General features: G+C 37.8%; 2 protein-coding genes across 2 annotated transcripts; both read left to right on the top strand.

Moving 5' to 3' along the window:
• The first annotated feature begins 933 nt into the window (after positions 1-933).
• Achl (La ribonucleoprotein translational regulator Achilles) lies at positions 934-5373 on the top strand. Its single transcript, XM_076522996.1, has 3 exons — positions 934-2304; positions 2980-3304; positions 3687-5373. The coding sequence occupies exons 1-3, from the start codon at positions 1438-1440 to the stop codon at positions 4238-4240; spliced, it is 1746 nt and encodes a 581-aa protein (XP_076379111.1). The 5' UTR covers positions 934-1437; the 3' UTR covers positions 4241-5373.
• A 568-nt stretch (positions 5374-5941) lies between these two features.
• Rich (guanine nucleotide exchange factor subunit Rich) lies at positions 5942-14183 on the top strand. The gene is made up of 16 exons (XM_076522994.1): positions 5942-6545; positions 6970-7077; positions 7168-7323; positions 7388-7702; positions 7787-7878; positions 7959-8235; positions 8309-8461; positions 8544-8744; positions 8811-9174; positions 9257-9462; positions 9536-9877; positions 9978-10467; positions 10543-10837; positions 10923-11395; positions 11465-11825; positions 11933-14183. Exons 1-16 carry the CDS (start codon positions 6411-6413, stop codon positions 12258-12260), a joined length of 4296 nt encoding a protein of 1431 aa, XP_076379109.1. The 5' UTR covers positions 5942-6410; the 3' UTR covers positions 12261-14183.
• Positions 14184-14282: the final 99 nt, after the last annotated feature.

Raw genomic sequence — 14282 nt, 5'->3', positions numbered from 1 at the left:
AGACGAAGAGACGAGAAGGCGAGGAAACGAAGACAAAGAATGAACCCTTTCGATTCGACAACGATAACCTGCGCATATCTTCGTCCTTCCCCACTACAGGTATGGCCATACATGGTACCAGCCGCACTTGACCTATATCTTATTATGCTGGCAGCGTCCGGATGCAATACGAAGCGTTTGCGAATAAGCCCGCCGGGTCTCTTCGAGGTTGTCGAGATTTACCTCCACCGTAAAGATATCCTTCCTTCCTGTAGCAGCCGTCTGGTCGCCCGAACTTCCGTGACAGACGCAGACTAGGTTCAAAGAGTCGAAGAGTTCGTGTCGGTCTTCTAGTTTTCGTACCCTAAACAGACACTTTACTATCTTTCTTAAAACATTCCTGGTACATTCTCCAGTCGGTTAACGATCTTCTATGCAATCTGCGACCAGAACCGTTTAACTGTTCAGTTTCCAGCGAGTCTCCGCGAAAACATATCGCGGAAACAATTGTCCTTGTTACATTTCCATGCGGCGCGGATCTGGACGTTAAATGCCAACGATTCTACGTATGTTGAGCGTTGCCTACAAGGAACAAACGGCCCTGAACGGACGAACGATAATCTCTTTTTCACGTCGCTGACGAATTACTTATCTGCGAAGTGCCGGTTACAACGTGCGACGCAGATGATCTTTTAATTGATCTTCTCGCAAGTACTACAATTTGTTGCTGACGAGACCATCGAGAAGCGACTCGGAAACCCTCCCAGCACGCTTGTACCATGCCAAGTTCCCGGCCGAGTACCCTTCGCGGAACACCGGCGATCCCGGCGATCATGCGTCTCGTGTCTCACTCTTGACCGGTATTTAGGAAGGTCACGACCTCAGGGTAGGTTTGTCGCGGCACAAGTGATCACGCATGCGCAACCCACGGGCGAAAGTATTTAAAGAGATGGACGCGTGTTCGGGAAGGCCACTCTTCCCCGAACTGTCACGAATCGCGCAACGAATCTCCCACTGTCCTCCCCTTCCGAGGCAAACGAGCATACGTGTTCATAACCGGAGCGGGAATATATCAGCTCTTTTGCTCTTCTCGTTTTTTTCTCCCTAAAGGCTATTGCCTCCACCCCTTCGACAACAGGCCCCTCTCCGCTAGGATCCGTTCGTCCTCTACGGTTTCCCCTCTCCGAGGATCGTTAGCGCGGCATCGAATCGTTTAATAGACCTACTGGCCTGTCTCTGCAGATTCGATTTGGTGCCACCAAACGTGTCGGATCTGGTGACGAGAGAGATACCGTCGACGATCGTTGGAGAACCGATTTCTCTCCTTCTTGGCCTGCGGCAGATAAAGCACTGGCTCGGACTGTCCGATGTTCGAACCGGTCACGGCGCGGCTACTAAGATGAACGTTTAATCGTTTGATATTAAATCGGCTCGTTATTGAAACGAAACACGAGATAAATGAGAAAGTGTTCGGTGGAAGCAGCGGAAAGCCGAATGCGGATTAACTCGAGGGACCTTAGATTAGCGTTTTCGTTACGAGTCTCGAAACGTATCGATATGGAGGAAGTGGACGTTCAGCAGGAGTCGAGGGACAAAGTGGGCAGCCTAATCTTTACCCCGCCGCCGATGAAGAAGTCCGACACGAGGGACAGCATATCCTCCGTGGACAGTGATGTCAGCCTCTGCTTCGATCGCAGGGGCTCTAAAGGGGAAGAAGCCGACCTGTCGGACAGCGTGAGCTCCGACAATGAGATCAAGTCGACAGATATCGCGAAGGAGCAACAGCCTTCGGATCCAGATTCAGGGACAGACTTGACGGACGACGTGGCCAACCCCAACGAATCTATGAAACTCAAGCCGGAAAACAAGCTGGCCGAGTCCGGGAACGAGGTAATGGACGACTACGTTCCCCCCAGCGACGAACAGGCCGAGAAAATTTGTGCTCAAGTGGAATTTTACTTTTCCGATGAGAACATAGTTAAGGACGCATTCTTATTGAAACATGTGAAGAGGAACAAGGAGGGGTACGTGTCTCTAAAGCTCATCTCGAGTTTCAAACGGGTGAAACATCTCAGCAGAGATTGGAGGGTGGTCGGCGCCGCTCTGGCCAAGTCGAAGAAACTGCAGGTGAATCTACAGGGGACCAAATTACGGAGGGTCGATCCTTTGCCGCCGTTCGATCAAACCGCCCCTTCGAGAACGATCTTGGCCGCGAGGCTTCCAGTCGAGAAACTGTCTGTGGAGTCCGTGGCAGAAATTTTCCGACCCTGCGGAGAGATCGCTCTTATCAGAGTTCTTCGACCTGGACACCCTGCGCCCGCAGAGGTAATATGTTTATCTGTTTGAATCTCGTATTGCACTGGTCTCGTTTACTTGACTCGTAACAGCGATCTGTAGCGTTAGTAGTAATTGTTACTCAAAAGTGTAGATTTCATCTTAAGCTATAATGTTTGATCTTTTAAATAGTTTGGTAGCGTCGGTCACATATCTTCAGCATTCTAAATTTATAGATTAGAAAGCTTTTCTTTTGAAATCCACTGAGAACACGAATACGCGCGATATTGTTTCATGAAACTGTTTCACATATAAGTTGAATAGCATCGAAGGGGTCACAGCATAACAATAATAATATTATTATTATAGATAAAAGATTTTTAGAGAGACTCCCGAATAGTTTTCATCATTATACCTTTTTTACACAGAATGTTCAGAGGAATCGATTTGCGTAACAAAGTAAGCAGTTCCATCGGAAGAAACAATCTTGACCCTTCAAACGTTCAAAGATCCTCTATATACGTGAAAAGATTTTCCGTAATTCCTGTGTTACTGTACAGCTTCTGTAAAAGAACTTCTCATTGTGTGAAGTCTTAATGACTTAACGGTGCTCGTCGAACTGTTAATGTACTTTTGTTCCATTCGTAGTCGAACAAATTCTCTTAGAATAATCGTCGGCGATGACGACTTTTACAACGATAAGAAAGATTTGTGTTCGACCGTCAGGTGCGACAAGCAATTGCCAAGAGGCCAGAGTTGGCGTCCAGCGAGGAGTGCGCTATGATCGAGTTCACGGATTCAGCAGCCGCTCGTCTTGCTCTGCAAATGACCTTGGGCAATGCCAAGGTGTTCGAGCTACAACAATCCTCCGATAAGAAGAGGAAACAACAATCAACGAAGAAAACCGCCCTGGCGAGATTGGCCAAGGAGGAATCCTACAACTCCTCGAGCTGTGCTAGCGGATCCGAGGCCGAAGATGGAAAAGCCAGATACAAGAAACCCGTCCACGGTTACCCAATGTATCACGCTTATCCGAGCCATCCCTATCAAGGTACGCACACTATAGATTCCAATTATTTCCTAGCGATTCAAATTTTAATTATACTACTTATATGATATCAGAGTATTATAAATAACATCCATTTATAGCTATTTAAATACTTTCTGAAACTAAGGACAGCTACGAAAAATATCGAGAACGCTAAATAGTCGATAGATTATGGTACTGTCCAGACTGCGGATTCTTATGCAAAATAAATGTTGTCTCTATCAAAAGCAAGATACAGAAGTTAGATAGATGTTTATTTTAATTTTAATAATCTGTATCTTATTTCATCGTCCTATTTTACTAAGAAATACTATCTTATCTATCGTAAATTATTTGATAGTATTGTATACTATATTGAGTACTATAATCAATTATTTGATTGCAGGCCCCCCTTCGCCGGATGCGTGGCTGTCTCGACGATTATCTGGTTGCTCGGTATCGGGCTCGGAGAATGGCTTCATTCTACGTCGTATGTCTTCCTGTTCTGGTTCAGGTTCCGGTTCCGGCTCTGAGATCGGCAACTTCGGGAGACGTTACTCTGCCTGTTCCTCTGGTTCCGAGACTGGTTACTGCCACCCGGTCTTCCCGCCGAGTTACTATTACCAAGAAAACCGGCGTTTCTCCTGTTGTTCGAGTTCCGGATCCGAATGCAATACTGCCTGTTATCACTCTAGTCGCCGTGGATCCGCGGATTACGGGTCGTACATGAGGAAGCTGTCCGCTTGCAGCCGAGACTCCGGTTTCGATATGTCTCCCAGAAGATTGTCACAGTGTTCCTCCGGTTCCGAACAAATCACTTTCTGTCGGCCCAGGAGCAACAGCGGCGTCACCTTAACACATCTACCTGAGAACGTGACCAGGATGCCGTCTGGTCCTGATGGCACCAGAGGATTCGGTCGGCCATCGAAGATGAACCATCCCATGGAACCCATCTGTTAAGTGGCGTGAAGTTTGCCCACACTTTATTGTGGAAATTAATCACCTAGTCTGTTAAATAACTTCGATTTTTCTCGATTAAGGACTTTGCGCGTAGCCCTGAAAGGAAGTATTCGATCGAGCTGATCTACATATAAACATTTTCATCAATGCTAAAGGCAAATATAGTAAATGACACATTAATAGCAACCTGAATATATATGATTGTTTCTTTTAAAATGTACATCGTTTTTCGAACACGTGTGTTTCGTTAAGGAAAATTAGCTGTTCGAGTTGTAAAGAAAAATGAATTTTTATATTTTCTAAGTCCTATTTAAATTAACACTTTTATTTGTACGAACTTAAATCTTGTTTCTCAATCTGTTCTCACTGCCTATCAAAAAGATCCATAACTTTTTTTAATCCTGTTTCTAAGCATTATAAGTATCTCCATACTCTAATATATTGCCTAATAATTTTTTATAGATGATTAAACAGTGTATTATTTTGTATTTAGTAATGAGATCAAAATATGTGTATTTTTGTACTAGCATGATAGTATTTTTATCTTCATCGTGCGCATAATTTTCAGCTATCAATTTCATGATTATGTTTGAACAATTTCTGTCAGGGTAGCATTTTCATCAGTTTCTAACTAAATGATTTTTTTAAACAATGATTGTTCGTAAAAAGTTTTTTGGTTTCACGTTGCTATTTTGATTTCGAATTTCTTTTTCAGCTGTACGGCCGTCAACCGATGCTACGTATATTTTTTAAATAATCACCGACCCGTATATTATTTATGTCTTCTTTATTGTATGTCTAGCAGTATAAGTTTTCCATGTGTAAGATGTAAATAAGTGTATTATTAGGCCTGTAATTACAACCGAGTGTCGGTTTTGTTGAGAATTATAGGAACTACGCGTTTTATTCACTGTTTCTATCTGCAAGAATGAATAGTATTATACAAGAACTTTTAGATTATGAGATTCTGTGATATTGATCAATAATGTACGGACTTCGGAATCTTAAATAGAATATATATGGATTGAACAGACGTTAGTTCGTAAATTGTTCGTGACACCTTACCACTACTTACTACATATCAATAATTACGAAACTTTATGAAGAAATATATTGGTATGTTTTCGTTGTAACTTGATTTTCATTTCATTCCTTATACGATTTTCTCAATCGTTTTCTTGTTCCTTTTTTGACCCCTCAAATGTGTGCTCTGTTCAAATGATCCAATTTCGATATTAATTTTAATCTCCCCTTTCTGTTCTATCTACATTTCTGCATATTTTTACTACTGCCTTTATCTAATCTATTTCAAGATTATTTAAGCAATACATATGCTATAATTAAATAATTAAATCCGTTCGACATTCATTTGAGTGCAAGTACGTATGGTGTCATTTTAAACTAAATTAAATTAATTTAATTTAATTAAAAATAAAAATGTAAGTATACCTGGTCAACAGGTCCTTTATGAATTACTGTGAGTTACACACTTATAACAATATACGGAAAACTAAATAGTTCGAGTATGATTTTATTTTGTTCGATTTATTAAAAATTCGAAAATTTAGCAATAATAAAAAGGCTGGAAAAGAATTCAAACATATATTTATTTCGGTCGCTTGACAGTCCTTCATGAAAAAAATATTCAAATCGTAACATTTGTTACAATTCGAAAAGCGAATATTATTTTTTAAAGCACCAGTTTGAATGTCACATCATATATAGATATGTATAATTACGACTTACGGCTTGATGTTATGACAGACGGAAAAGTGTAATGTGTGTATGCATATTCACTATTCACACACAATTGCACGTTGTTTTATATTCATTTTAATTTCTGTGTACATACGGATAAAATGCTGTAGTACATACATAAACCGTTTGCGATTATATTCATGGTTTCACACGACAGTGAAAATGATTGTGAATTGTATAAGTACATAGTAAGATGTTACGTTCCCATGTATGTACATATGTCGTGCTACGTGGAGCTCAGAAGGCATAACTTCGTATCGTGCCAGTAACCTAACATTTATGATCAGCATAAGATGGTGAGGTTAGGATGTGTTTACTTGTCAGACTCATCGATGCAGGGGATAAAACGTGACAGTAATTTAGAGAAAACTGGGATGTGAATATGAAAAGTGGACAATTCTAAAAACAAATCATGTTTTTTCCCATCGGATGGCCTCGGGTCTTGAATACGACGGACCCAGAGAAGATCAATGCGATCGTTTGCAACAGAGACAAGATACTTTTCTCTGTTTTGACCACAGATTCTCTCACCATCTGGTATTGCAAGGTATATTTTCCAAATACGTTATTGTTATTCGATAATTAACACGTTGACTGCCACATTACACCTTCAAAAAATCCCACAACTTCAAAGTGAAACTGGAAAATTGAACTTGATTAAAGTGATTGCTTCTTTAATTTTGCTTGCTACAAGTTTTAATGATATTTATCTCATTTGACTATGTCACGACACAAATTTCTTTCTATATCTGATTAAAGAGCAGTATTATCCATATGTGACCGATGTGGTTCTCAATGTGTTAATGCTTAGAGCAATGAAATACTTTTCTGTTTGATCTCTAGTAGTTGAGGTTCTTATTACATGGAACCGATCTCTGATATTTCCACTTCCAATAAATCTATATATAAACTTATATTTTTACTTACATTTAAATATTATTTACAACAACAAAAAATACATTTAATTACAGCCATGTGTACCCATTGTATTTATTAGAAGAACTGCAGATTCTTTGCGGAAACATGGCGATAACATTTTAGTACAATGGAGACCAGATTCCAGTATGCTAGTTATAGCGGTATGAATAGTTATATAATAAAAGCAATTACAATGAAACAGTCAAAGTAAGGATTTAGTATTTTATTGATTACAATTTAAATTCTTCCAGACTTCGGATAGCTACCTGTTATTTTACCGGCTATCAGATTCTAGCCCAGAAGGAAGAGGTCTCTATGAACAAAGAGACTCTCCTGTTACTAGTTTAAGAAGAGATAGTGCTGAACTGTTTATTAAGGAAGTTATACCATCTTTAGTGTTAACGTTTGTAAGTATACCTATAAATAATTGTCTTCTATAAAAGAGTGTTTAAAAAAATATTTTATTGTTAGGAGAAATCAGCATGGATAGATGGAGGTATCAGTTCTATAGTTTGTATACGTGATGAATTGATGGTAGCTACAAAAACTAGCCACATAATACGTCATAAATGGGATGGCACTGTAAATCGGGATTACTCCCTTGATTTAAGAAGAATACCATTTAGTGTAGATCAACAAATATCCACTGTAGCAGTACCATTGACTGAGAACAATGTTTATGTTACTGATATCGAATATTCTCCTCTGGTTGGTGGATTTGCAATTGTTCTTAACACTGGCAAGGCAGCATTTCTCACTGCACAATCACTAAAATTTGATCCTAATGTATGTCAATTCAGTTATAAGTATTATTGACACTTTTGTCTAGTGTATGTAGATCACGTGCTTTTCATTAATATTATTTTGTAGCAAGTGCAAGGGATTTGGGCTAGGGATGTCGACGATGCTACTTGCGCAGCTGTGAATCATAAATATCGTCTTATTGCAATTGGAAGACAAAAGTATGTTCTTTCGGATTTAAAGTACATATTGAAGTATATGTTAATATAAATTTGTTATAATATATACCTTTTACTATTAGTTCTGAAAGTGTAGTTTATTATGTGGACGAAACAACGGGTGGTTTAGAAATGTCGCATACGCTAAGTCTATCTTCAAAAGATTATCCAGGAAGACCAGGTCGTGTAAGGTGTTTAAGGTGGACTCCCGACAGTTGTGCCATCGCGTTAGGTTGGGAAGATGGCGGCTTAGCAGTATGGAGTACATTTGGTGCCCTCTTACTTTGTACTTTAAAATGGGATTATTATGGCTTGAGAGTAGATTTATCCCATGATAATCTTTTACACATACATACGATGGTAGATACATTCATTGATATTAGTTTTCGTTAGTAAGTTCACGTCATAGATGCTTACTTTTTGTCTATTGTAGGAATGGTCTGCAGAAGGCTACCAGTTGTGGATGTTAAGAGAATCTCCAAGTCCCTCCTTAACAGAGGAAAATGGAAATGGAACTGTTAACTTAAGACGTTCTTTGATACAATTAGATTTTGCAAAAAGTCCATTAACAATTAATCCTTGTATGGTAATACCCTAAAAAAATATCTTACAAAATTATTTTATTCTCGGTAATAAGCAGTTTCAATTATTTATATTCCGATAAATAGGGTCACCATGGACATTTATACCTACAAGGTGAAGATAGACTGTATTTAAACCTTGGTAGCGGGGTGTCTACAAACAATTCGACTTTTCATATCGGTGGTGATATTCCTAGTGATTCTACAATGCAAACACTTGCGGGCTGCAAACAGTGGCTAGTTGTTCCTATTCCCACTGCGTATAGTGGTTCTAATTGGCCAATACGAGTATGTAAAATTAAAATCCATAGATATTCTGATTCCTATATGATATTCAATAATTGTATTTCTTAGTATACTGCCATCGATAACGAAGGCATGAGTATTGCTGTAGCTGGACGAACAGGGTTAGCTCATTATTCTTTACCTACACGAAAATGGAAACTATTTGGTAATGAAACTCAAGAACGCGATTTTATTGTAACTGGCGGTTTATTATGGCATCGAGGTTTTTTAATAGCTAGCAGTTACTCGATATTAGACGATAAGGATGAAGTCAGAATATATCCCCGCGATACACGTTTGGATAATAATTACGTTAGAACCGTCAGAATGACATCGCAAGTGTTATTGCTCAATACGCTAAAAGACAGACTCTTAACATTTTGCGCCAACGCGCAGATAAGTATTTATGATATGGTAGTAGAAAGCAATAATGGTAAGTAGGAAGAAAGAAATAGTACCATTTACAATGATATTTTCAATAGTTGATTTTGTGCATAAAATAAAGAGTATTTCAGATGCAGGAAGTATAGAATTAAAAAGATTGCAGACTGTAGACGTTAGCGGACTTTGTGTTCACCCTGCTTGTGTCGTAAGTGCCACATTGACTACCATACGCGCTGAAACAGCCGGAAGTCATCCACATCCTGAAAGTCTTTTGCTAAATGTATCTGGACGTCTTCTGATGGTTCAACGAGAACATTGTATTGACAATACGGAAGTTGTATGTGAACAATTCATTAAAAACTGGCGTAATTTTTAACGCCTTACGATTTACGCTTACACATGTTTTACAGCTATTCACATGTAGCGCTCCGACAGTATTAGCTTCTTATGTAGAAAATGTTTGGGTACCGTGGAGGTCGAGGAGAGATAAGCCACATTTGACAGAAGCTTTGTGGTTATTTTGTGGTGCTCATGGTATGCGTGTGTGGCTTCCACTGTTTCCAAGAAATCATCAAGAGAAAACGCATACATTTATGAGTAAAAGGATCATGCTACCTTTCCATTTACGTATTTATCCTCTGGCTATACTTTTCGAAGATGCTATTTTATTAGGTGCAGAAAATGATACAGTACTTTTTACTTCGGACATGAATTCTCCTTTTTCGTTACCTTTCAGTTTATTGGAGCTTACAGTAAGTATATTATCATTATTCGATCAATAGAATTCTGTTACATAGCATAATAGGAACTGTTAAAATTCCATAATTATCGCATTCATTGTTTGAATTTTAGAGTCAAGTATATCTTCATCAAATATTACGACAACTTATTCATCGTAATTTGGGATATCATGCTTGGGAAATTGCTCGCTCATGTTCCTCACTGCCATACTTTCCGCATTCGTTAGAACTTCTGCTTCACGAGGTGTTAGAAGAAGAAGCAACTAGTAAAGAACCAATTCCAGATGCTCAGTTGCCTTCTGTGGTGGAATTTATCCGTGAATTTCCAGGCGTATGGGCTAGGGCAGTTGTGCAATGTGCTAGAAAGACTGAAATTGCACTTTGGCCTTATTTATTCTCTGTTGCTGGTCCACCGAAGAAGCTTCTGCAAGATTGTTTGCAGCGCCAGCAACTCGACACTGCTGCTAGCTACTTAATTATTCTACAAAATTTAGAGCCTTCTACCGTTAGCCGACAACATGCTACTTTGTTATTGGATGCTGCTCTGGAACAGGGCAGATGGGAGCTTTCGAAAGATCTCGTTCGTTTTCTCAGAGCGATCGGTAAATCATAAAAGGCGTATTAAAAACCTATCTCTTTTTTCTTCATTTTTACCCACTTATTTTTATTCTGATAAGATCCAAACGATGTGAAATCTCCGAGAACGTCCTGGGGCGGTACATCGAAGTTAGGAGGACCCCCACAAACACCGCCACTCTCTCCTCACGAAGACGACTTGTCTTTAGTATTAGGAACTATGCAAGTTTCGAGAAGTCGAAGCTACAGTACCACCATAACTCCAAAAGTACAATCTGAATCGGTAGCAAAAGATATAACTCCTTCATCGATGCTAGAGAAAACGAGAAACGTAGTTACAAGACGGAAAAAGTCAGTTCCTACAAATACTTCTAAAATAGAAAAGACAGATAACAAGTAAGTTCTGATAATTTCTACATTATGGATTAATTTCATTATTTCTCACGATAATTGTATGCAACAAATGGAATTTATTCTGTAGGGAAGGTTCAGCAGAAGAATTCTTTATCGACGTGATACTGCAACGTCATGCTCGCCGATTACTTTCAGCAAAGAGACTCGCGGATTTAGGTAGATTTGCTGCACGATTGGACTTCCATTTAGTTACATGGTTTGGCAGAGAACGTGACAGAGCAGCGAAAATTGACGATTACGTAACTGCATTGAAAGCGGTGCATGAGGACTTTGCATTTGCTTATCCAGTACTATCTCTTCCAACTTTGCAAAAATTTCGAAGGTCCAGTCTCACGTCTCTCCGTTCAATAAGGTCGGTTAGTTTGGATAATCCGGAAGAGGAACCATTGAATTCAAGTTTCGCAGTTGACTTACCTGACAGTGGTTACACTAGTTTACCAAGTGGGCGACCACCTTACACTAGTTTAGTATCCCCTGTTGCTAGTTTAGAAACACAATTTCCTGCTGCTGAAACCAAATTGACAGCAAACATGTTACACGGTATGTATTTTACTTGAAACTGTTATTATGATATGGAATGAGTTACTTAAATCTACTATCTGATTTCAGATGCCAACAGTGTTCTTAGCGATAGCAGTACCATTTGGAGAGACGATACCGAATCTATTGTTGGGACAGGTGTTGGGACAGTATGTTGGGTACCACCGGAACCTGTAGAACAAACTGAAGTTCACAACACTTCTCCTTGTGCACCAATAAGTCGAGCAGAAGTACAACTTAGATACCTTTTGCAACTATTTCTTGAAGGTGGTTGCTTAGGATGGGCTGCGGTGCTGGCAGCAGTTCTACGTGATGCGCCTGCTATGGCTAGAACTATTCGGGCGGCTCACGCTCCTATGCAAACCTTTGATTCTGTAATTAATTTAAGGGATGGTCTTCTAACTTTAACCAGATGGTCACACTCAGAATGGTGGGTTTTTGCTAATACATATAGATAACATACAAAATAAATCTAATATTTTGTAGGCCTCAATACAATTGACGTAATGTGAAGAAACTAATTTGTGTGCATTTCAGTTTGGGTTACAGGCCGTTTATGTCAGGCATCCAAGTTCAGGTATCTTTACTGAATCGATTAGTTGTAATTAAGCAGCAACAAGAGCAAGAACAGATACCAGAAAGTCCATCTCCTAGTCCAGCACCATCTGCTGGCAGTAATCAGCGAGGAAACTTGTCTCGATCACGACATTCATCAATCAGCCATGCTTCAACAACTACTCCTCTAGAGGAAGAGCGATCCCATGAATTATCATTAACTGTAGACGAGGTAGCTTTTCGAAATAGCTACAGTAATCTCAATAACGCGGATAATACTTCTTCGCAATCTACATGCATTATCTCTTAAAGCAATGTCATTTTTCATGAACCATGAACATTTTTTATATTATTATAGCGTTTAGTACGGGCAGATATGTATGTAATTTTGTTTAAATCCATTTGAGTACCGTTCATTATTGAGATTTTTCTTGGAGTAATATTCCATTAAACGTAAACACTATTGAGCTCCCAAATTTAAGAAATCAATTAGCGTGTAACATAAAAAGAGCTATAATAATTTTTCATTATCGCATCGAGTTCGATGATTAGACGATGAGATAATAATTATATACGCAATAGAGAATTGTAATGTTTCTCAATTTTGTAAGCATTTCTACATGTGTAAATATGCTCCTAAATTCATAGAGAAGGTACTGTTGACATATTTTTAGATTCATCCTTAAAATACTTAACGAACAATAGTAATCTATAAAACATGACTGATACCATCTCTTCCTTTATTGGTAGGCAATATAATACGTAATGAATGTACATTGAGTGCAATTGGTATTAGTAGGTTGTAGAGTTAATCAAGAATGAAATGATAATCTTGAATTCGAATATTTTGTACGATGTAATATTCCACTGACTGAATTGCAAATGAGTAGTGCGCAGTAATTGTTATCTATTTCAATATAAACGAGTTGTTTCAAAAGATTCGCATCGTGAAAATCAACAACAACACAGTATCATTGTATTTGTATATTGAGCAACGGTTGTACATTAAAAATTACCGTCCTCCAGGTTCTTTTCTAATGCAAATAAAAGCAAATGCTAAGCAATCAAATTGAAAACAAATTGCTGCGTCAACGTGATGTCAATAACTTTATAATTGATATTACTATAGATATTGGTTTTTTGTACGAAAAGTTGGTATGTTAAATGGTGTAGTGTGTGGGCAAAAACCAGATCATCGGTAAATACTAGTTTGTATAATATAAATTTGTAAATGAATGCGAATCTGCATAATTTGATGGTTGCCCATATTGTGCAAGAACGTTATATTTAAAAGAGACACAAATACCCAACAAATAAATCCTACAATAAAAAAGAAATAAGGTATTCATATTACGTAACAAATTTTTAAAACATTAGCTTTAATATTAAATCTACAGTTTATCTTTCTATAGTACATGTTGATTTTCATACTCTTGTAGAAAAAAATCTAATAATTTATCAATACACGATGGATTGATCGTTTATGTTCTGATCTACCGTCGACGTTATCGATAATTTATTTATAATCAAACACTATGTTTACAACACACGTATAACAGAAGCATTACTTTGCAATAATTTATTGTAAGTAGAATTTTACTGCACGATTATGTTTAATATGTCAACAAATTATTTTTTGAGGTAATAACAAATTGCAATATAATGGTGATAGATTATTAAACGGGAGTATTACCGAACGCTCTGTTCATAAAGAACTACAAATAGTATTTATTTAATATATTTTATACAGAAAATATTTAAGTACACTTGCTAATTTGTATTGTCTAATTGTACGTTGACAAAACAATTGCAGATTCTACAAAGCTACCAATACTGTATACTGTAATTTTGGAATGCAAATTTCTAAAAGGAAAAGTAGTTTATCATGATTAGCAAAACATAATAATCAAAACTATTTATAAGTATTTATGATAGATTAACATAAAACTAACAGCAATAGGGAAATGGTTCTTCACTGAAATTTGGTAAGCCTAATAAGTAATAAGTATGTATCGTTGAATATGTTTCATCAAACGAACGTAATGGACAACCATCTTTGAGGACATCACTCATGTAAATGTAAAAACATAGCTATGGATACTCAGTGTGGTCTTATACAATATTAATATATCATAGGAAAAACTGTGTAACACTAATAATGTACTGTTTATACATATATACATATTGTATTATAGATATTCAGAAAATATATATTTTCTTATAAGTCACACAATGCTCCTATTGACTTGATTGATTGCAGAAATGAGAGATACAGTTAACAAAATTTTGTCTATGAACTTTTAAAATTTCAGATCTTTGAATATTTATTGTT

This window comes from Megalopta genalis, chromosome 6 (assembly GCF_051020955.1).
Source record: "Megalopta genalis isolate 19385.01 chromosome 6, iyMegGena1_principal, whole genome shotgun sequence".
NCBI lineage: Eukaryota > Metazoa > Arthropoda > Insecta > Hymenoptera > Halictidae > Megalopta > Megalopta genalis.
This window is presented reverse-complemented; position numbering and strand designations above follow the sequence as displayed.